Source organism: Gadus chalcogrammus, chromosome 14, assembly GCF_026213295.1.
Source record: "Gadus chalcogrammus isolate NIFS_2021 chromosome 14, NIFS_Gcha_1.0, whole genome shotgun sequence".
NCBI classification, from domain to species: Eukaryota; Metazoa; Chordata; class Actinopteri; order Gadiformes; family Gadidae; genus Gadus; species Gadus chalcogrammus.
The window spans coordinates 9,814,869-9,836,543 of NC_079425.1; the positions used below are offsets into that span (position 1 = coordinate 9,814,869).

The 21,675-nt window shown below is 44.3% G+C and overlaps 1 protein-coding gene across 7 annotated transcripts in view; it reads left to right on the top strand.

Annotated features, from left to right (window-relative positions):
- mical2a (microtubule associated monooxygenase, calponin and LIM domain containing 2a) overlaps window positions 1-21,675 on the top strand; it is a 29,090-nt gene extending 7,415 nt beyond the window's left edge. For 2 of the 7 annotated variants that reach the window (XM_056607098.1, XM_056607097.1), the window contains 20 exons: window positions 3,552-3,759; window positions 4,195-4,311; window positions 5,335-5,436; window positions 6,489-6,644; window positions 6,879-6,979; window positions 7,440-7,697; window positions 8,304-8,419; window positions 8,770-8,896; window positions 9,061-9,151; window positions 9,974-10,121; window positions 10,941-11,140; window positions 11,823-11,926; window positions 12,113-12,193; window positions 12,318-12,458; window positions 12,807-12,896; window positions 13,035-13,370; window positions 14,139-14,240; window positions 16,253-16,430; window positions 16,522-16,598; window positions 16,767-21,673. In XM_056607098.1, the coding sequence (XP_056463073.1) occupies window positions 3,552-3,759; window positions 4,195-4,311; window positions 5,335-5,436; window positions 6,489-6,644; window positions 6,879-6,979; window positions 7,440-7,697; window positions 8,304-8,419; window positions 8,770-8,896; window positions 9,061-9,151; window positions 9,974-10,121; window positions 10,941-11,140; window positions 11,823-11,926; window positions 12,113-12,193; window positions 12,318-12,458; window positions 12,807-12,896; window positions 13,035-13,370; window positions 14,139-14,240; window positions 16,253-16,430; window positions 16,522-16,598; window positions 16,767-17,180 (3,147 nt within the window). In that variant the 3' untranslated portion in view covers window positions 17,181-21,673. Of the gene's footprint in view, window positions 1-3,551; window positions 3,760-4,194; window positions 4,312-5,334; window positions 5,437-6,488; window positions 6,645-6,878; window positions 6,980-7,439; window positions 7,698-8,303; window positions 8,420-8,769; window positions 8,897-9,060; window positions 9,152-9,973; window positions 10,122-10,940; window positions 11,141-11,822; window positions 11,927-12,112; window positions 12,194-12,317; window positions 12,459-12,806; window positions 12,897-13,034; window positions 13,371-14,138; window positions 14,241-16,252; window positions 16,431-16,521; window positions 16,599-16,766 lie in introns of all 7 variants that reach the window. The other 5 variants (XR_008904044.1, XR_008904043.1, XM_056607099.1 and 2 more) reach the window with 5 other exon arrangements.

Genomic DNA, 21,675 nt, shown 5'->3' on the forward strand with positions numbered 1-21,675 from the left:
TTCACACCAAAGTTGCAGTTAAACTTTTGTAGGCACAGTGATTTTACATCATGTGGCCTCGGCACAAAACCTTACAAATTTGGTATGAGTGATTCTTAAAAAGTAAAATCCAGTAAGTTGCTTAATAAAGTAGCACCTCACAGTAAAGTAATATACCAGATGAACATTGCAGACCGTGGGCTCTGTGTTGTTTGGCTTTGAATTGATCTGTTGTTCATTTGTGAGGTGTTTCCAAAAGGTAGATTTGCTCACTTTTGTGGGTTGTGCCAACAGATTTTATGATGGAACATCTGCCAGTACAATTTCTTTGACAATCATTGGGTGATGACGTGTCATGATTTAGTGAGCCTGGTTTTTATCTGAGAGGATGTGATGTGGCTCACCAACCAGCCTCACCAACCAATTCCTCTCGTGGCTGCAATCTGAACAGGGTGTGGTGATGTCACCTGTGGACAACTACACCAGGTGCTCTAGGCTTATTAGCGTTCTGTTTTATTGTTTTATTGGTCACGCGTCTTTTTGTATCATTGAATGATTCAGATGGCGGTAAGACGCTGGTTTCAACGTTAATGCTTTGACACTGTTATTTTCAAATGTAAAATTGCCCCTCTTTTACCCTTGAAGGAAAGAAAAATGGTGTTAAGAGCGTTCATATAGACGGTGTCATGGGCACTTGCTGGCCAGTCAAGATGTCTGCCACTTGTTGGTTCTTGCTGGTGAGGCAATATGGCAAGTAACATCAAAGACACAACATTTGTGTGCATTGTGCTTCAAAATCTGATGCCAAAAAGTGATGTGACAGTAAGAGGAACCCAATCTACTTTGACAGTCCATGGTGTTGGGCAATGGGTGTGACCTGTTGTTAAATCGTCCCCAGTGAAGTAATCAAAGAATAAAGTGTGTGTGTGTGTGTGTGTGTGTGTGTGTGTGTGTGTGTGTGTGTGTGTGTGTGTGTGTGTGTGTGTGTGTGTGTGTGTGTGTGTGTGTGTGTGTGTGTGTGTGTGTGTGTGTGTGTGTGTGTGTGTGTGTGTTCAGCAGTTGAGTAACTATCCCTGCGGAAGCCAGCATACGTGTAATCATAACAAACAGCTCATTTCTGGTAGCGGTACGGAGGGAGATAAGAGAGTAACACAGAGCTGGGATGAACTCCCACAGTGGAAGATTTGTGGACTGTGCAGTCTCATTTGAGGGTGATGCGTTTCCTCGGCAATCGTCCTTTCCTTCCACCATGAAAAAAAAACAAACAATCTATCAGATTGAGCAAGCCGAGAGCAGCCTACGTGTATCACACCCCCGTCGAAAGAATGACGAGCGCCGTGTTCCTCATGCCGACGGCCACAGGCTAGTGAGGTCATGTTTTCCCCAAGCGTTTGCATCCTGTTACTCACCAAGTTACCATCGGGTACTTGCTGCAGGGCCCATCCAGTCCTGTGATGTTTTTTTCTCTCTTTATAATCTGATGCACTAGGAAGCTCTCACTGCAGTATTCCGGCGAGCTTACTGTCATGTTTGTTTAGAACCAGCAGGATCCTTTTGAACAGCGCACACAGCGAGGGTGTTTTCTAGGGAGAAATATGTTCTCCTCTGAGAGAGGCCCCAAACAGGTGTTGAAACGCTGACTTTCCACAATATTGTCGGAGGCGGGTTCTCCTCATACTGGACTCTGCTGATGGACCCGGGAGGAAATGAGTGTCCCTGGAGGAACGTGTGGCCAGCCCAGCGCCTCTCCTTCCTTTACTGGATGGAGGAAGGGGTCGACTTGGTCCACCCTCAGCTCTTCCAGGGTCCTGGAAATTGGGGTGTTAGAGATACGAGTCAAAGTGATAGAACAGTTCCCCCCGGGGCAGGTTAAAAGACAATTTGGAGCAGGGATTTGTTTAAGGGCTATGGGAACAGGAAACCACCATGTGGAGTTTGGCTCAGCATGGGCTGCTTTCTGACTCAGGGATGACTTGGATCCGGGCAAGGCATCAAAAGATTTCAGCCGCAGGCATTAACTGACGCCTAGACACACACAGACAGACATGAACACACAAATAAGGAGACTTGGGGCCGGTGCCGGAGTGAATCATGCATTCTCAGACAAGTTGTGTAACCATTCCCAAGACGACTGAATAAAATACATCACTTTTCATGTACAAACATGATACAAATAATAGTATTTTGGCACACGCTATCCAAGTTACTCGGTTAATATGGGCCTTAAAGTGCATTGAAGCACAAAGTCCACGTTGCACTGGGTTACCGGAAGCAATTCACATCTCGTGATAATTTACAAAGGCATTTTACTTCTAGCAAATATGTTACTCATAAACCTGCTCTTGTACTCTATCCAACTGGTTGCAAACTCTTTATCCACATGCTGCATGAACGGGCATGTTGGGTATCAAGAACATTTTGCCAACTTGATCCCAATTCAAATGTTTCGGAATTCCTGTAGATGCGATGCGTTTGGATCTGCACAACAAGCTTATATAATGTGTTATCTTGTGCTGTAAACAACCTCACCATTGGTATATACTTGCGCCAGGCACCCTTATCATGAATGCCTCGTGAACTCCTTTTGACTTATTCAAGTCGGGTCTACTTTACTCATAGCCCTTAATCACAGTTACAGTCCCAAAGGGCTTCACAGGCCACCAGGGAACAAAAAGCTGTAATGCTCAAGGCAGAAACCTTGAAGATTTGCAGAGTGAGGGAACCCTCCTTCCAGGGAGGGTTAGGAGAGCAAGGGGTATCATGAAGGGCAGACATAATGGGAGCATAACAAGCAAAGTGATTTAATACAAATTAGGTTGTTAGAAAAAAGGAGATGATTACTGTCCATGTAGTAGTTTGGCGATGGTCGCTGGTATCCGTCAGGTGAGGTGGCCAGGCGTCCAGTCGTGATGATGGTCTTAGGGGTGGTTTACTCAGCATTGTGAGACAATCCAGATATTGATGTTTGCATTTCACAATGAGTATCAGTCTGGCCTTTGTTGGGCAGAAAATATGTTTACAAAATGGAGCCGATCATAGTCATGCTGTGGCTCTCTGTACTCCTGCGGGATTGTGGTTGGCAGTAGTACAGCAGAAGAGTATTCTCTTCTGATAAAAGCCTTCCATGCAAATTTCAGTTTGTCTTTTCAAATCTTTTTTCAATCCATCTCGGATAAAACGTGTTTTTGATTTCTACCCTTTTCTTTGGCGACGTCATCGTTTTTGAAACTCTGACAGCGCTCCCTGACTCTCATGAACTTAATCTCCCCGTAAACGGAGTTTGAACCAGTGATCAGGACGGGCTCATGGGCCTAGTAGTTTATCGCAACTCACTAAAACAAAGACGGAAGAGACATCCTCATGGTGCGATGAGTATCGGCCCACCTGCTGCACTCCCAACTGTCCCAGGAGGAAGGGCCCCAAGAGCCTTCTGGGTTCCCTCTCACAAATATTCCTTGCCCTTTTTAGAGGACTTGGGGTTTGTGGGGTGTAGCAGGATGTGGCTGGTGAAGCCCTTTGAGAGCGGGACTGGGATTAAGGGCTATAAAACTCGACTCGGCCCCTTCCTTTAGTGTCTGGTGATCGGAGGGGGACCCTGTGGGCTACGGACGGCCATCGAGCTCGCCCTGATGGGCGCCAAAGTGGTGGTGATCGAGAAGAGGGACTCGTTCTCCAGGAACAACGTGCTGCACCTGTGGCCCTTCACCATCCATGACCTCCGGGGCCTGGGGGCCAAGAAGTTCTACGGGAAGTTCTGCGCGGGAGCCATCGACCACATCAGTGAGTGGCCCGCGCTGAGTGACGTCAGCGTCTTCCACGGGTTATTTGATTAGCGTGCTGAAGTGGACAGTAGAGGGTTATTCGTTGGTTGATGGTTTTATTTATTGATCTATCTATTGGTCGATCTATTCCCTCTCATCCCTGTATAATTGGATGTAACAAAGTAATCTATTATAGTATCTCTATTCATTCATTTATTTTTCGTTCATTACTTCAATAAATGTATTCAATTAAAATCACTTCTTGGAAAAGTTTAAAATGGGGAATTGACTGGACAAATGCAGAAGTTTTGTCTATTGTACAATAGCAAAATATCAGTTGATGCCTGAGACATAACTACAATTCAGATGTATTGGATTTCAATTCAATTCTGTCCACCGCAAACGGTGACACTATTAGTATTAATAGTAATGTCAAATGGCCTCCTCTTGACAGGTATACAGCAGCTGCAGCTCATGTTGCTTAAGATTGCCCTGATTGTCGGAGTGGAGTTTCACATCAACGTGGAGTTTGTGAAGCTGTTGGAGCCTTCAGAGGACCAGGAGAATGAAGGTAGCACTCTCCCTCATATGGAAGACTATTTCAGGAAAGTCCCAAATTGAGATTTCCATCAACATTGTTTTGTAATTGAGCTCCTCCTGTTGAATGCTAATATTTTAGAAAAAATAAAATCCACAGGCAGAAGTTTAAAATGTAACACAGTTAAATACTAGAGTTATAAAACATAGCTCAGTACACACCCCGTGTCATCCACTTTATCTCCCCTGATTTATTTGATGTTACACAGCAAACACCCCAATGTCATTAACTTGAACTCATGTTTGAGTTTATCTTGCAGAAGTTGTGAAATGCTGGGTTGGAAAGTTTGCTACAGTGTTGTCAAGTGTTTCCCCTTGTACCGAAATATAAATAGCCTGATAGCAACAAGCGGCCTTCTAAACATAGAGACTTCATTCGCTCTGACATACTTGCCGGTGCCCTGTTATCACAGTGCACTTTCCATGCGCAATTATTTCAAGAGGAGTGAGGACACGGACAAGTTATACTGCCACACAGAGGTAGAACACAGCACCTTGAGAAATCATTTGTCCATGAAACACATTTACACGAACATCTGCTTGCATGCGGCTGAAAGGTATAGAAGCTAATGAGTGAAGAGAGTGATGGAGAACCTTATTCTTCAAGGAAGTGGACTCTTAACAGAAGGACTATGGTTGTACCCACAGCACTCACTTGCAACACTCGGCCTCCTTCAGCGGCAGAGCAACCTCTGTTCTCATTAACTGTCATCTTTGTCACTCACAGAAATGATTTATATTCTTATATTTCAATGCATGGGTTTATACAGTCTGCTGATGAATCTTTTTTTAAAGACCGTCCTTCTTATAAGTGGGGTTTTTTTGACAAGGTGAATCCGTGTCCCAGCCTTTCCGTATGGAAAGGCTGCCGCTGCAAGACTTGGCCCACCGCAACGTCAATCCGGCACAAATGCAGACTTGTCTTGGACAATGAGATTCAGGTATCCCATTGGTTTGCTCTTCTTAATGATTATATTTGTGTGCCTCCTGTCTTTAGCGTCGGGCTGGAGGGCTGGCATCCTGCCTGCGGATCATCCCGTGGCTAATTTTGAGTTTGATGTGGTGGTCGGCGCAGATGGACGAAGGAACACACTGGAAGGTGAGGCGGTTGTTTAGGGGTCCATTTTGTGCCTGAAGCAAATCACTATATGATCCAGGATGATGATGATGATTTTTCTTTATTAATAATATTATTATGAATACAGTGGGCTTGTAGCATCAGGTGTATGTTATGCTATTCTTGTTTAATGCTATACTCCCACGCTTGCTGTTCCCTTGTGGGTTGCCCTTCTCAACCATTCATTTATTTTTTTCACTGTTTTTCTCAAATGACGTAACCTACCAATGAAATGGCCTATTCCTAAAAAGGGCATTTTTGCAGTCTGCCATAGCGTTTAGCTCATTCAGTAATTATGAGGCCTAAGGGTTTATTTTTTCCATCTAGTCAGCATAGCCTTCTGCTGTGGTTGCTAGGCAGACTTAAATATAGTCTGTGCACCACATACCAATTGTCTGACTTAAAACATTGGTATATGACGACATGCAAATCTCTTCATCAACCCTTATAGTTAGAATTATCAAATGAACTGCATCATCTTGAAGAATGCATCTTTGTTGGTATCTGTGTTAGTCATGTTCCCTACTCAAGTCCCCAGATCAGAAATCATTTCCTCCAACACGTCTTGTGTCTCAAAGTGCATGTCAGGCTCCTCATGCAACATTTAAGTTCATAGTCCCATTCTCAAGCCGAGGCTTGTGATTGGCTAGAACTCACTGCATCGGTCTCAACTCTTACTGATCCTACCATAGCTCTTTGTTATTGGTACTTAAAAGTCGGTTCCTTGTGGATTTAGAGGATAAACATATAGATCTCATAAAGCGAGGAGGTTCACGACTAAAAGTCTATTCTTGTGTTCTCTTGGTCTCTCTTTGTCTCTCTCTGTCAAGATTCAAAGAGTATTATTGGCATGGAGAACATTTACATTGCCGAAGCACAAAAAGATTACAAAAATAAATGCATACAAATAAATACGATAGAATGTACAAAGAAACGATACAATAAAAATAGAAACGGTGTGTACAGTGTAGTCGGGTTAATCAAACTATTAAAACCGAACTCTGTCCCGCTCTCTGTGTCTGCGTGATTGTCAGGTTTTAGCAGGACCGAGTTCCGGGGTAAGCTGGCTATTGCTATCACGGCCAACTTCACCAACAGGAACACCACGGCTGAAGCTAAGGTGGAGGAGATCAGTGGGTTGGCCTTCATCTTTAACCAGAAGTTTTTCCTTGATCTCAAGGAGGAGACGGGTATGTGGAAATCAATCAGCTTGCAATCATAATAGTAAATAGACCCCCACTTTGTGTGTGTGTGTGTGTGTGTGTGTGTGTGTGTGTGTGTGTGTGTGTGTGTGTGTGTGTGTGTGTGTGTGTGTGTGTGTGTGTGTGTGTGTGTGTGTGTGTGTGTGTGTGTGTGTGTGTGTGTGTGTGTGTGTCAAATTCGTTTCCCATAAATCTCACTGTCCCATTTGTCATCTGTTGCAGGTATTGACCTGGAGAACATTGTGTACTACAAAGACAAGACGCATTACTTTGTCATGACAGCCAAGAAGCAGAGCCTATTGGACAAGGGGGTTGTTATTCACGTAAGCTGACATTTTTTAGGCGGTCTGCCGCCAATGGACTGGGGTGATGCACAGGTGATGCAGGCAGGTGTGGTGCACAGCGGCCATTGACTAGTGCAGAATGAAACATCGCAATAAAACACCACAGGATCTAGAGGTGTCCGCAAAGGTTGAAGAGGGCCTGTTGGTCGACATTTTATTTCATAGAATTATGTAATCAGGCGCCTAATGTCGTCACCGAGCTCTCCGATGGTCTCGCATTTCATGAGTTTAACAAATACTATTAAATGCTTCAGCAATTTCCATAATGAACATCATGTTGACGGTATCTTCCCATATAATCTATAAAATAGGAAATAAAAACGCAAACTCCAGTTCGATGGAAATGGGGAAATGACTCCACTGACACACTATCCTGGTGCAAACTCTAGACGCGTTCCCACACTTTGACTCCCCCTCGCCCCTTCCTGTTTGCACACAGGACTACGTCGACACCCAGAGTCTGCTGTGCAGTAACAACGTCAACCAGGAAGCGCTGCTGTGCTATGCCCGTGAGGCCGCTGACTTTGGCACCAACTACCAGCTGCCCACCCTGGACTACGCCACCAACCACTACGGGCAGCCGGACGTGGCCATGTTCGACTTCACCAGCATGCACGCGTCGGAGCACGCGGCGGTCGTGCGTGAGCGCCACGGGCGCCATTTGTTGGTGGCACTGGTCGGGGACAGTCTTCTAGAGGTGAGGAGGGATGAGTGCTGCTAGTACGGCGACGTAGCATATCGTGCAAGACTTTATTAAGTCAATTTGTTTATGGATTTTTCAAATGATATTAAATGGAGATTTACCGTTCTTGACAGGATCGTTCCCCTCTCCCTTTGTCCTTTTTAAAAAAATGTGTAGTTTAGCTTTCGCCTTTGCTCCTAAACGTGTCCTTGTACAGAATACCTGCACAATGAATCACACCAATACTGTTCATAAACATGTCCTCATATACAGCCTACCTGCACAATGGAACACGCCATTACTGTACCTAAACATGTCCTCATATACAGCCTACCTCCCCAATGAATCACACCAATACTGTCCCTAAACATGTCCTCATATACAGCCTACCTGCACAATGGAACACACCAATACTGTCCCTAAACATGTCCTCATATACAGCCTACCTGCGCAATGGAACACACCAATACTGTTCCTAAACTTGTCTTCTTATGCAGCCTACTTCCCACTATATTGGCGTCTAGCGTTCATAGCAGCAAGCCGCATTGTCTTACCTAACATGACCAGCACACTCTGAGTCCTGAAGCTGACATGGTCCTTGTGTTTGTGTCGCTGACGTAGCCCTTCTGGCCCATGGGTACGGGCTGTGCTCGGGGCTTCCTGGCCGCCCTGGACACGGCCTGGATGGTGAGGGGCTGGGCTCAGGAGAGGCCCGTCCTGGAGCTGCTGGCCGAGAGGTACAGGCTCATGCCCACAGAAATTAATTTCTTTACTCGTTCAATTTGGACATGGATGGGAAATGCATGTTGCAGAATTCTATGTTGCACCCGTCGGAACGACTGGATTTGTATGAAAAGCGCATGTAAATCGTTGTGTGTGTTGGTGCTATATTTATCCTGGAAAAATATTTGTATATATTCAGGTCTATCAACCAGACATTTAGTCATTGAGGCCTGGTTTTGCAATACATTGTGGTTCGCAAATTATTTTTGGTTACCTTCCTTAGAAGGATTTCTTATTTAAAAAAACAAAACAATTTGAGCTTCCTGTATTTAATGGCTTGTTTTCTTTACCACACGTACCATAGGGAGAGCATTTACAGACTGCTTCCCCAAACCACACCCGAGAACTTGGCCAAGAACTTTGATCTGTACACCATAGACCCTGGAAGCCGGTACCCCAACAAAAACTTCTCAAGTGTCAAGGCAAAGCAGGTGATGCTTCACTTCACTCCTTTATTTTCTCTAACTTAGTTACTAGTAAGGCTTAATGAAATAAAACTATCATAAACTCAATGGGAGATATCATTTTAATAGTGGTTAAATCCTACAATCGTCATTTGTTTGCGTCACTGTCATGTGTTATGTATTGCACTCAGGTACGTCACCTGTATGTCACCAGAGAGCTCAATGCCTGCCCTCTGCAGCGGTCTGCAACCATACGACGGCCTGTCAACATAGACAGGCGAGGTGAGTCTGCACGTGAACCGACCGCACAGCACTGCTCTGAAACATGAGCCGAGGAAGGACGAGTGGACCTTGTAGTCCGACCTGATCTGTTGTACGGTGGGCCTCTGTTGGAGAATGCTGATCGGTTTGAGTCATTTAATTAAATTAAGGCCTGCTAATGTGTAGAACGGGTAATGGAAAATGAAAGATTTGTTTTCGTCTAGATCAGTTGTTACAAGCACTGGGGAATGGGATGTGGTGATAAAGTATGCTCTTGACCTCAATCACCTTATTTTATACATCCTACAAAGTCTACAAAAACTGGGACTGCATCTCGATTTAGGGCTAACGCGTTCCAGGATAATGTTGTAATGACAGCCAGGCACAACCTATGTGTGCTTTTTTTGCTTTCGCACATTTTAAGACCGTTTTTTTCCTTTTTGAGTTCCTCTTCAATAACTTGTGTACTAAGGTGAGTTCCGGAGCCAGGCAGCATGTACAACGTGTCCGGGCAGGGGATGTGTGCATACCTCAGCTCCCTCCTCATCTCTCTCTGATCCTATCTGTCGGGCATGATTTACTACCCATGACGTCGGCATCCTACCCTCTCTAATGCCAATTATGTTTTCTGGCCGTAGTAACCATGGTGACATCATACAAGATTGTATGATCTACATCAAAGCGCAGTCTTTTATAGAAAGGACCAAAAACATATATATTCATACCATTTTAGGTCATTGGTTCATACAAAACACATTACACATTTCTGGGAGTGTTTTCAATTTGTTGAGTGACGGCATTGCCGGCGATGTTGATACGTGATATCTTTGTGTTGTCGTTCAGAGTCTGAGATTAGACCGGGTCGACTGCTGACCTGGTGCCAGAAGCAGACAGAGGGCTACAGGAATGTGTCGGTGACCGACTTGACGTCCTCTTGGCGTAGCGGCCTGGCCCTCTGCGCCTTGATCCATAGGTTCAACTCCCAGCTCGTGTAAGTGATACTCTATCCACGCATGTCAGGCTGCCGTGTCAAATGATTAGCATTACACCGGTGGTTTATTCACTGTCTCGACTCGACGGCGATCTTACGTCTGCACCCACCTTCCCGCTGTATGTGAAGTATGTATGCCATGTCACTAGTTCTTTCACCGAGGTGTGTGACACCTTATCGCATGCTTGTGCCTTTTGATTTTGCTGGTTGCTGTTAAATGATTTTCTTTTACTCATTGATGTCTGATGCGTCATGGAATACAATACTCTCTGGCAATGACCTGAGAAAAATGTTACCTAGAATGGTTGTAATGTCTCTTAATACATGGTATTACTATTCATCCCACACTGGAATTGTGTATTTACCCTTCCAAGACGGAATCCGCCTTATTCCTGAAGAGCAAACATTGTTGCTTGGCAACCTCTTTCACACTTGGGGAGTGGAGTAGACTTTGAAGCATGAAGGGGAAACCTATCTTGGTAGCTGTTTTCAGTAGCACTACTGCTACTAGTAGCAACCATGTATACAAAGCAACCCCTTTGGGATGTATGGATAACATTTGAATGGAAAAAGAAAGCATAACACCGGCTGACATGTAATACGTAAACATATAAATCCAAGGATCCCACTGGCTTTCCCTGCACTCCTCTTAGGACGGGGTGGGGGTGGGGGGGGGAGGGGGCTCCGTGTTAGCCGTGTTGCCTTACGGCGGCACGTCATGAAATCGCGTCCAAACTGTCCTTTTTCTGTGTCACCTTCACACGTTTCCACCCCGGTCATGTCTGTCCTCGTTGTTTCCCCCCCCCCCCGCCATTGTAGAGATTTCAGCTCCCTCACCGAGGAGGACGCCGCCGCCAACCTCCAGCTGGCGTTCGACGTCGGCCAGCGGGAGTTTGGCGTGGCGCCGTTCACGTCCGGCCAGGAGCTGTCGGCCGCTCCGGACGTGGACAAGACGCAGATGATCCTGTACCTGTCAAAGTTCTACGAGCTGTTCCGCGGCACGCCTCTACCTCAGACAGGTACGGCGCTGCCTGTGGCGTGTGTAACCTCCCCCCCCGTCATAAATCACTCGTGTTTACATGTCATGCATACCAGGATGGATCTGCATGACGAAGATGGAACAGCCCCCAGCTATTCAAAGACGGCAATCCGTCTACCCTAAAGCCAACACGGCCCACACTGTCCGCAGGGCTTTGTCCCTAAAGTAGAACAGGACAGTGGAGCCGTGGATATATTTACCTGGCCTATATACACACAGTATGTTCTTAACCGGCCTCCTTTCTTGGGCCCTCCCTGCATTGACTTTTGCCGGTTGACCTGGTATGCAAAAGCAAGACTGTTTAACGAGGTGTGAAGTCTTGCTCCGGGCTTCCTGCAGCAGGGCGCTGGTGTGGCAGATCTTAATAAGAACCTGTGTATGTGCGTGAGGGGAAGGGCCTGGCTAGTTGCTCCATTAAACGAGAAGTTTTAAATTGGAGTGTTGCCTAGTCACATACAACGCATGATGTGATACTATGATGAGGACAGCATTTTGGTATTCACATCATCGATTAGGGAAAACATCAACGCTACGTTTGCCTAATGTACAAAAAAATAAGCTGACTGCTATGCATACCTAGTTGAATTGCTATGACTCTGGAAATGCATGAATTTGACGTATTTATATCCATGGAGGAGCTAAATCCAGTGACTTATCGACAGGTTTAAGGGTTGCTGATGAAAACAGTGTGGAGTATCCGTCGAACGACCCGAGACACATGACCAATGGGATTAATGTCTCTCAACCACGGAAACGAGTGCCCAGGGTAATGTGTTGCTGGATATTGCCATTTGACATTCTTAACAACTTGTGACGGGCTTCGGGAATAATACCCTCTATATCCCTTTTGAAAAAGTTTAATATTCCGTGTGATGTTCTTTCCCTCCAGTGCGTCAGCGTAGTTTATGTGGTATTTTTGGTTGGCTTGTGCTCATTAAATTACTATTAACAGGAGGAGAGGAAATCGGAGGGCACCCCGGAATCAGTTTACAAGCGGCGGCGAAAAGGAGGCAGCAGTAGCCATCTGGAGGAGGTGTGTGAGGCCTTTTCTTTATTTTTCCAACACTTCAATCACTCTGCAACTTAATGAGGACTCTTTGCTGGCTGTTTATTTGACTGTGAGCCTGGACCCTGTCTCCCCTGGTGTCCCCCTCCAGGGCACTCATCTGCAGGCTTCCCGGGACTCCTCCGCGCTGCTGGAGGAGACGGCCCCGCGGGAGAACAACCGGGTTCGCTCCATGGCCACCCAGCTGCAGGCCATGTTCGAAGGCACCGCCGCTAGCACCGTCCGCAGACATGTGAGCATTACCGGGACGAGAGAGGCCAAACCTTCTCAGGGGGACAGGAGAAGCCCAGAAATAATCACTGACTCACAAGATACTGTGTGTGTGTCCTCTGCGGTACTCCTTGTTTAGAAACTGCCTGCCTGGAGTAGCGGACGAACAAAGTATTTGGATTTATGTCCAATGTAGTTTAATTCCATTGAATAACTGAGTATGAGAGCTAAATGGTTTGGTTGATCTATATTTCTTCTATCGTCTGTTATCCCTGTCCTCATACGCTTGCCTGTTCTTTTCTTTTCATGTGGTAATCTTTCGACCGTCTTCCAACTTTTCCTACTTTTCACTTAATGCCACCCAAATCAGACCCTACAGTCCTTCACACACTACCCTGGCATGACGGAGGATCCCTGTAGCGAATCAAGGGTGTCGGCCCCGCCAAAGCCCTCCCTCAAGGTACAGATAGAACAGGGAAAGATGGAAAAGTATTTGATCCGATAACCATTTAACTTCTGGGCTGTAATATATCACTGACCTCTGTCACTGAATTTCCACACGCCCCTCCCTCCCCCCCCCCCACACACACTTTTCCAGTTTAAAAACTTTGATAAAGGCTTGCCAGAGTACGCAGCCCTGCAGCCACCCAAAGTGCCGCCCAAACCCCGGAGCAGGGTCACACAAACATTGCCTCATAGCGAGCACCCCTCCGACGCCACTCCCCTTCAGCAGCGCCCTCTTTGGGAAGGCCGACGCGCTGAGCAGAGCGCTCAGACGCAGACGCGCGCTCAGACGCCGACCGCGCGCCGGTGTGCGGAGGCGGAGTACGCAGACCTCCCCTCCTCCCCCTCTCCCCCCTCCAACCACTCCGCTGTCCTAGTCATGAGAAGAATGCTCCTCCGCCTGAGGGAGGTGGAGGAGCACATCTCTGAGGTGAACTACTTATCTTCCGTTCTCTTCCTGTCCACTTTGTCTTCACTCTTCTACCTCTGTCCTCTCACTTTATCCTCTCTTTTTTTTCTTCTTTTCTTGACTTTCGGTGCTTAACGTGTGCGTGCATTTTATTGTCGTTAGTGATGTCAGTCCTGTAATTTCCCCCCGCTTAACCATAATGGCTTGAGCAGGTCGCCGCAGGCGGGTTAGGAACCGGTTCGAATTGTTCCTCGCAATAGCCCTGACAGGCATACAGTTCTATACAACTACTTGCAGAGCAGCGGGCCTATGAAACAAAAAGTAAATTTTTTCGAATGTGAGTCAACGTGCTAATTTTGGCCCGTTTTGAAAAATTGGCCATGAAAATTATTATTCAAAGGAAAAAGCATATTTTTAGATGCCTGCTCCTGGATGAGGGAACGACCCAGCAGACTTTGTTGGCTACGGCTTCTTGCTAGGTATGCGTGTGTCAAAATCCACCGCAGCCTGAACCCAGTATGATGATGACTTCTTATTTACCCACCGGGGGTGTAAATGAAGGTAATGGAGAGGCCTGTGCTTTGCACAGCAGCCATATTGTTCCCTGCACAGTACGTTCAAGATCTCACGGTCCTCTTATAATTGGAAAGATAATACAGAGAACTCTTTCATCATAATGATGTAGTGTTGTAGTGTGCTGTGTGTGTGTGTGTGTGGTTGGGTGTGTGTGCGTCCATCTCTTCATCTCATTCAATTTCTTTGTTCCTTTTCAACCCTGTGACTCTGCAGAAGAAGGCTCAGACTCAACATGCTAGGGAGTTTCAGAAAAAGAGTATAAAGGACAAGGCACATCATCTTTGTGATTTGTTGGATGCCACTAATGTACCCAAGGTGACTCTCTGAAAAGCTCGACCTGTGTACCTCGTCCTACTTGCGCATGTGCACGCCTGACCCCGACCCCTAAAGACTGCGTTCACACCGTAGGTCATGCAGTGTTGGGTGTGGCTGCTGGACACATCATGTTTTTGCACTGGGACCCGTGTCCAACAGCTGTGCTAACTGATTGTTCTGCTGTAGTGACTCGCACGTGATTCAAACAGCAACAAAGACGTCCGTCAGTGAATTATTCTGCTAATAGGACTCGCGTCATGCTAGTGAGATGGACAAATACAGTGACCGTGTTCATAAATAATACGTTTGCCATTAGTGTGACCAAAAATGTCCTAACTAAAGTTTCAGACTTAAAGTAAGCATGGTGCTTATTGGACAGCAGCCATAGCCATCAGATCTGACTTTTCACTATCTAGCTACTACAGTTTCTTCCAAAGTCCCACATTGGGGCACTAGGCGTGCATGGAGTAGATGCCACGCATCAGAAATCAAGTTCAACATGTGGCGCCTCACACCACACCTCTATACTCGATCTAAGCACATATCCCAGGTGTGTGTGTGTGTGTGTGTGTGTGTGTGTGTGTGTGTGTGTGTGTGTGTGTGTGTGTGTGTGTGTGTGTGTGTGTGTGTGTGTGTGTGTGTGTGTGTGTGTGTGTGTGTGTGTGTGTGTTTTCTTCCTCGCATGAGACTTCTATGTTTAGCATAACTCCCTCATGAATTTCACAATTGATGTAAATTATCCTTGGAGGCAAGAATGTTGAGAATGTACTGTGTGTCGAAGGAGTTCTGTCAAATATAAACCAACGGTTCTCAGTAGAAGAAACGATTCCCCTAAAGCCATACACGCAGCTTTCACACTACATCTTGTTTTAACAGACATTTACACCTCATTATTTTATTTATTTTTTCAAAATGGCATTTTCCTTTGGGGAGAAACGAGTCATGTATAAGTGAAGGAAGAGATACAACTTCTGCTTCTCTGTGTGGAAAAGACTTTGATTTCTCTAACTGCAAGTGATTGACTCCTAACAATCCTTATGCTGCACCATGATGTCACCGCCCCTTGCTTTTCACCTCAATTATCTTATTTGTGTCTAACCAAAGGAACACAATTCCGCCCATCTGCAGACTTTCTGCTATGGGACTCAACTCCCTGCCCACTAACCCGACTTTCTGCCCATACGCCAAATTTCTATCCACACATCCAGCTTTCTGCCCACGTTGGAAAAGGGATGTGCCACTTAATAAAGAGACGATGAGAGATGAACCATCGCCACACGAGTGGTTTTCTGTATTCTGCAGCAAGCCACTCACTTATCACATTGATGCTCCCAAAATCCATAGACGCATGTAATTATGATTGACTTAATCCATAATTTAAAATATGTATTGTCAACACTTTATTATATATACTCACAATTGCTTAATCTGCAATATAATATATTTATTTATCATTCTCATTTTATATAATATATGTATCTTTTTATCATTGCTCAAGTCCAATAAATGGATAGGTATTCATAATATTCCCCCTTAGAGTCAGACCTTTTATTATTTTATCAATAGTATATTCAGATTGGGCCGTGTTGTAACTCATGCGTTGGTTACCTTGGTTCTACAGGGAAGAATGATGGGCATTTCTGTGGTGGCAGCCTGAGGGCAGATGTGGAGGAATGTAGGATAACCGCTATCGTGGTCACCAGATGTTCTCTCCAATGCTCCTCTTTTAGTTATCAAGAAGGAGAGGATTAGAAGGAAATTGATAACTTCAGAGCAACCATATCCATCATTCAAATAGGAAAATATCTACACAGGGTGCAGGTCATAAAGTCCCATGAAGGTCGATGTAGAAAAATGATTTTGTTCTTACTAATTACGTCCTGTTTGTTGTAAACACGCATGTCTGTGTTCTTGTGGTTGCTAAATGAGCATACAGAAGGGGAAAGTTTCTTCTGCAGTCCCACTGTCAACAGACATTACTTAATGCCCCTCTCTCTGGCTGTGTTTCCTAGGGGTCTGTCCATCAGACATCGCCACAGTCCACAGATAAGTGTCACTCCTGTGGGAAGCGCGTCTACGTGGTTGAGAGGATCAGTACCGAAGGCCTCTACTTCCACAGGGAGTGCTTTCGCTGCAAGACCTGCAATTCGCCACTGAGCCAGGGCGCGCATGTGTATGACTCTGAACAGGGTATGTATCGCTTTAAAGAGTCAAGGCGGGTGACGGTTTAAAGGCTGCCAGAGATTTTACTGAAATGGCAAATATGTGTTTGCTTTTACAGGAAAACTTTATTGCAAAGCACATTTCGTACAACATAAAAATGGGACCCATCTCCGAAGAAATATAAACGGGCGCACAGTAAGTTGTTTTTTGTATACTATAATGTACTATTACAGTACAATGATTTTTCTCTTGGGTTTTTATGCACACAAGAAAAGAAAAAAACACAGTGACCGGAATGCAGCAGACTACGATCAACTCTGATGTAATCCTACATCTTCCTTCCCCTTCCTGTGCCATCATCAGGGTTCTTGTGACCGCCGGGACTCTGTTGAGCCCACATCCTGTAGTACCAGTCCGGAGAGGCCCCCACACTGCCCCACTGATGCTAAGATGAGCCCCTCACCAACAGGTACCCTCACCTCACTGCTCAGGAAGGGCCTGAGCTGGCCCATGAGTTTGACCCACGCTGTGTGCGGGGCCCCTAGGCAACTGAGCGGCTGGCTGCAGCGCCGCACGCGGGCCCTAGGCGTGCACGTCAGGGCCAATGGCCGGGACTATGCATTCCTCTACGAGCTCCTGAGCGTGGGGTTGCCCCTGCTGCTGGTGCTGCAGGGAGTCCTGCAGCAGATGTATGTGGAGGCTGCCCCGGCCGTGGCCCTGTGTTTACAGCCTGCGCTCCGGTGGCTTGAGGAGAATGCTGGCCTCAGGCTCACATAGATGCTGTGCTCGCCTGCTCCTCCCTCTCGCCTCCACACACTCGGACACCACGATCACAAGTGCAATCAGAGCTTCTTTATGTCCGCCATGGGATGGCGACAACTTTGTGACGCACGGAAGCACCTTCTCACAGCAACACCGATGTCTTGTTTTGATGTTTATGAAATAAATATATATTTTGAAAACAAGACTTTGACCAAAGAATATACATAAAGATGGTTCCCGTGGCAGCCTCCTTTTTTTTTTTTGAGTTTAAGATTATTTTGTATATTTGGACTCTTAAGATGTTTTGTATATCTTCATATTTATCAAAGCAGTGTTTCAACGCTGGAAAGATGTTTTTTGGTATTTTCATAAAACAGGGCTATGCAGTAAAAATGTGCACAGATTGTTTCAATAGGTGCTACATGACCAGAGAAAAAAAGGTAGGGTCGCTAATGCTGAATAAGGTTGACCTAGACGGGTTAAAACTCTCCTATCTTTAAAAGTGTTCTGTGGGCTTAGGACACACTTGAGAGTAACTTACTGACTGGACTAACGTAGTTGAGGGGAATAACATGGACATTGGTACCTTTCTGTGGTGGATAGGATAAAGAAATTTGCGTTTACTACTTTACAAAATTACAGAATGGATGTTCTTCCTAAACCACGTATGTTTGCTGAGATTTTTCTTAAATCGAGACATTTTAGTCGTATTATCGTTGGAACTTTTCTGCCATCTGCTGTTCACTTCAAGTAGGCAAAACGAAGTGAAGAATTCAATTTTATTTTATTTTAACTACAAAACATTGTACTCATGCACCTGATAAATCATTTGTCATAAATGATTAATTCCATTATATATTTTTATTTAATGTGCAGATGTGATCTGAATGTTGGAATATAACAATATAGAAGTTTGTTACCATCCCCTTTATATAGATGTATTAACTGTGTTGTGCTTTTTAAATGATACATAATTAATAAAGTAAATGTTTTGGGAAATGAAAAGATATTACTTTTCTTTTATTATTTGGATTTTAATGTCTCAGTTAATATACACTGCAATGGTGCACGCAAAGAACAAACAAGGTCCCAAGATCAACTTTACATTTCTTCTTTTGATTGTGATTTTCTTTGTCATCTTTCTCCCAAAATGTCCCTGAAGCTTTATGACGTTTGAGTTGCGGAACCTTCTGGATCATTAAGGGAAATTACATAATGCAGGTGATTGCACCTGCATGTCTTGTTGATGCTGTGGTGTGGCTGCAGTTATACCCTATTATTTACGTTATCCATTTGCTCTGAACCATATTGTCTAACATGTTGTGTGTGACACTAAAAATGAATAAAGCTTTGAAGTGTTGCCAGGCATTTTGGGGTTTTGCAAGACAAAATATGCACGCCTAACCAATGGCTCCTATGTACTTCATTAGTATACCACCAGGGGGCACTCCTGTCTCTATATTCACGTTTGTATTCTCTGCATGGTTTACAATCAGTGGAAGCATTCTTGTCTGTACATTTACAAGGGTTTACAGGATTTCAAATTTGAGTACAGGTAATAGATTTGATAAAAAGAAAATGAATAACATATTTCCCAAATATATGGCTGTGGATTATTGTTGGTTAAAGCAGCCTCACCTGGCCTGAGTCTGATTGGACTTGCGCTGGGCTTGGCTGCACACCTGTTGTTCATTGAGTAATCAATGCGCCCAGGCTCAACCAGCCTCTCACACACGCACACACACACACACACAGGAGAGATCTCCTGCATGGCAACATGGAGCAACCAGCGTCCTGTATCATATCTCCAAACGATTCGATAAACCGTCTTTCAACCCTGCATCCTTGTGTTCGACCTAGGTGGAAGTGTGGCAGCCACCGACATTGCTGCACTCCACCTAGGTGGCTTTTCTAGGCATTTTCAGGTGTGCAGCCTCACCCGGCCTATACTCCAATCAGCCTCGGGCCAGAAGGGCCTGCTCAAACCAGCCATCATCCACACACTCCACAATGGCAAATTAACTAGGCTTACTATTCAACCCAGTTAGTTACTTGGTTAATAAATTAAACCATTCGATATAATTAGAGAATTACTTGATATTTTGAGAATGGGAGATATTCTGGGTGAATAACTGTCTTTATATTTATATTTACCTCTAATGGCTAATGATGTGTGACATGGTTTGTTTCTTATCTACCTTACTGTTCATTAAATGTTGAGTCTAAGGAATTTTAGCCATACAAATATGTTTCGGACAAAGTTACACCGAAATGTAAAACCAACTAGTTCTAGCAACACAAGCACCTTTATGGTGTTTAATCAATTATCTAATTTTCATCTAAATTTAATCTAAACTTCAGACCATTCAATGTGTGCAGCATTATATTTGTACCCACCGGGTATGTGCTTGTATAAGAGTTCCCTGATATTCACATTTTTCTACGTTTACATTTGGTAAACAATATGAATTTGCGAGATTTGGATAGTCTCATGAGGCTAGTCAACATCCAATCTCTCTTAGCCGAAGATGACGGAGGACTATAAAGAAGACCCGGACAGCTGTGGCCTCCATCACTTCCTGAGATAACCTTTCTCAATTCTTCTTCTGTGTGGTGATCATTTAGAATTGAGAGCACTGATCTGACATATATGACTATGTAAAAGGTCTTCATATCGATGAGCAGCATTCAATGGAGGTTCAAATCGAACAGTGGTCAAACTACATGAAGGGTAATTTTAGATATTAACTTTTTGCATGAATTTTATTTTGGGGAAAGGTATTTTTGGCTGAACATGCACAATGGGTGAACAATGGCTTCAAGGCATAGGCCCTACATTAAGTATGTCCCCGTTAACATAAGAATGCCTAATTGGCTTATATCAGGTTTTATGAAGTGAAAAAAGCTTCAACAAGCAAACGCATAACATGGTATACTGTATGTTTCAACCAAATAAAGGGCACTTTGTGTGGTCCTATATGTGATGTATATCTGATCTCTGGCCATGTGAACAGTCTGGAGACAGATCTGGCTAAGTAAAACAATAAAAATTAGGTTAAGTATTCTTTCAGACCCTGATAGAAACCACGATAACTGTAGAAATACATCTCTTCATACTTGTTCAATACAATGATAAACAATGCTCACACACTCGCTCAAAACTTTATCCACTGGAATTTTTTTGCCTCCTTTAAAAGCCTTTTGTAAAGTTAATGTGTTTATCTGTTGCATAGGAAGTTTTTCAGGAATGCAATTGAAAAACCCTGCTTCTGTTGATAAAAATGTGTTTCTTTCTTAATAGTTCATTGCAAAATAACCTTTTTAGCATTGCTTGTAAATCATCCACACCCTCAGCGTTAAGTGTCCTTGACTTGGTGATGGCAGTTCAGTTGGAAACTTATTTTCACAGTTAATACTGATGTGGAACATTGGTAGTGTCTCATAGTTAATAAAAATGTTCTTGTTGTATTATCAAAATGATATATTATGACGACAGATAAAAGTGTGCGTGCGTGCGTGCGTGCGTGCGTGCGTGCGTGCGTGCGTGCGGGCGGGCGGGCGGGCGGGCGGGCGTGCGTGCTTGCGTGTGTGTGTCTTTGTGTGTGTGTGTGCTTGAGAGAGGATTTCTACTAACAGACACTATCCTGCAGCTGCCTGTAATGTTGACTAAATAATCGCTGACCATTACTGTGAAATAGTGGGAGGTAAACATTGCAAGTTTATCTTCTTGTATGGTATGTTTTGTTTTTGTATTGCTCTATAATTCTATTGTGAGTTGTTTCCATATTCTACAAATATTTTCAACTGTGAATTTAATAAAAATACGATACAAAAATATATCTTGTCAAATTTCTTCAAACCTTTAGACATAAACATACCATTGATCTTACATCTAGACCTAGACTTTGGCACATGTTGCATAACAAAACATGCATCACATATACAGTATATCAATGGAAACGGTTTCTTTGAGCCACTTTTTCCACCATGCCTGGATGCAAGCAAAGGTGCCAGATGTATACCCATAGGTCATCTGTCCAATTGGACTCAATTGGATCTTCTAAACCAAACCGTGCAGAGCCATTGAGAGCCCAGCATACCCTCTGTGCTTACGCAATTGAAAAAAACAGAGATCCCATTTAAAAGCATTTAACCAATTCAAACTGCAAGTATAATCTGCTTTGCATTGAATTTTGTGCATGTAAGAAGCCCTTTGTTTTATGCCTGGAGAAGGTAGTGGCCAATTAATTGTGACTGAAAATGATGGACTGCTAACTCTTTCGCCTATGTACCAGCATATCTCTTTCTGATTCTCAGATCTTTCTGTATTTTGTTTGACAGGCACGTATTATATTTAGCATATAGAAAAATGTATATGGAACAACCCTTTGTTGTATTGTGTGTACACATGAGAGATGTTGAAGTTTAATATGGAACAATGTTTTGTTTTTATATTGCACTGCATCCGTTCAGTATCAATATTATAAAAGGGCTACTGTCTACCATAATA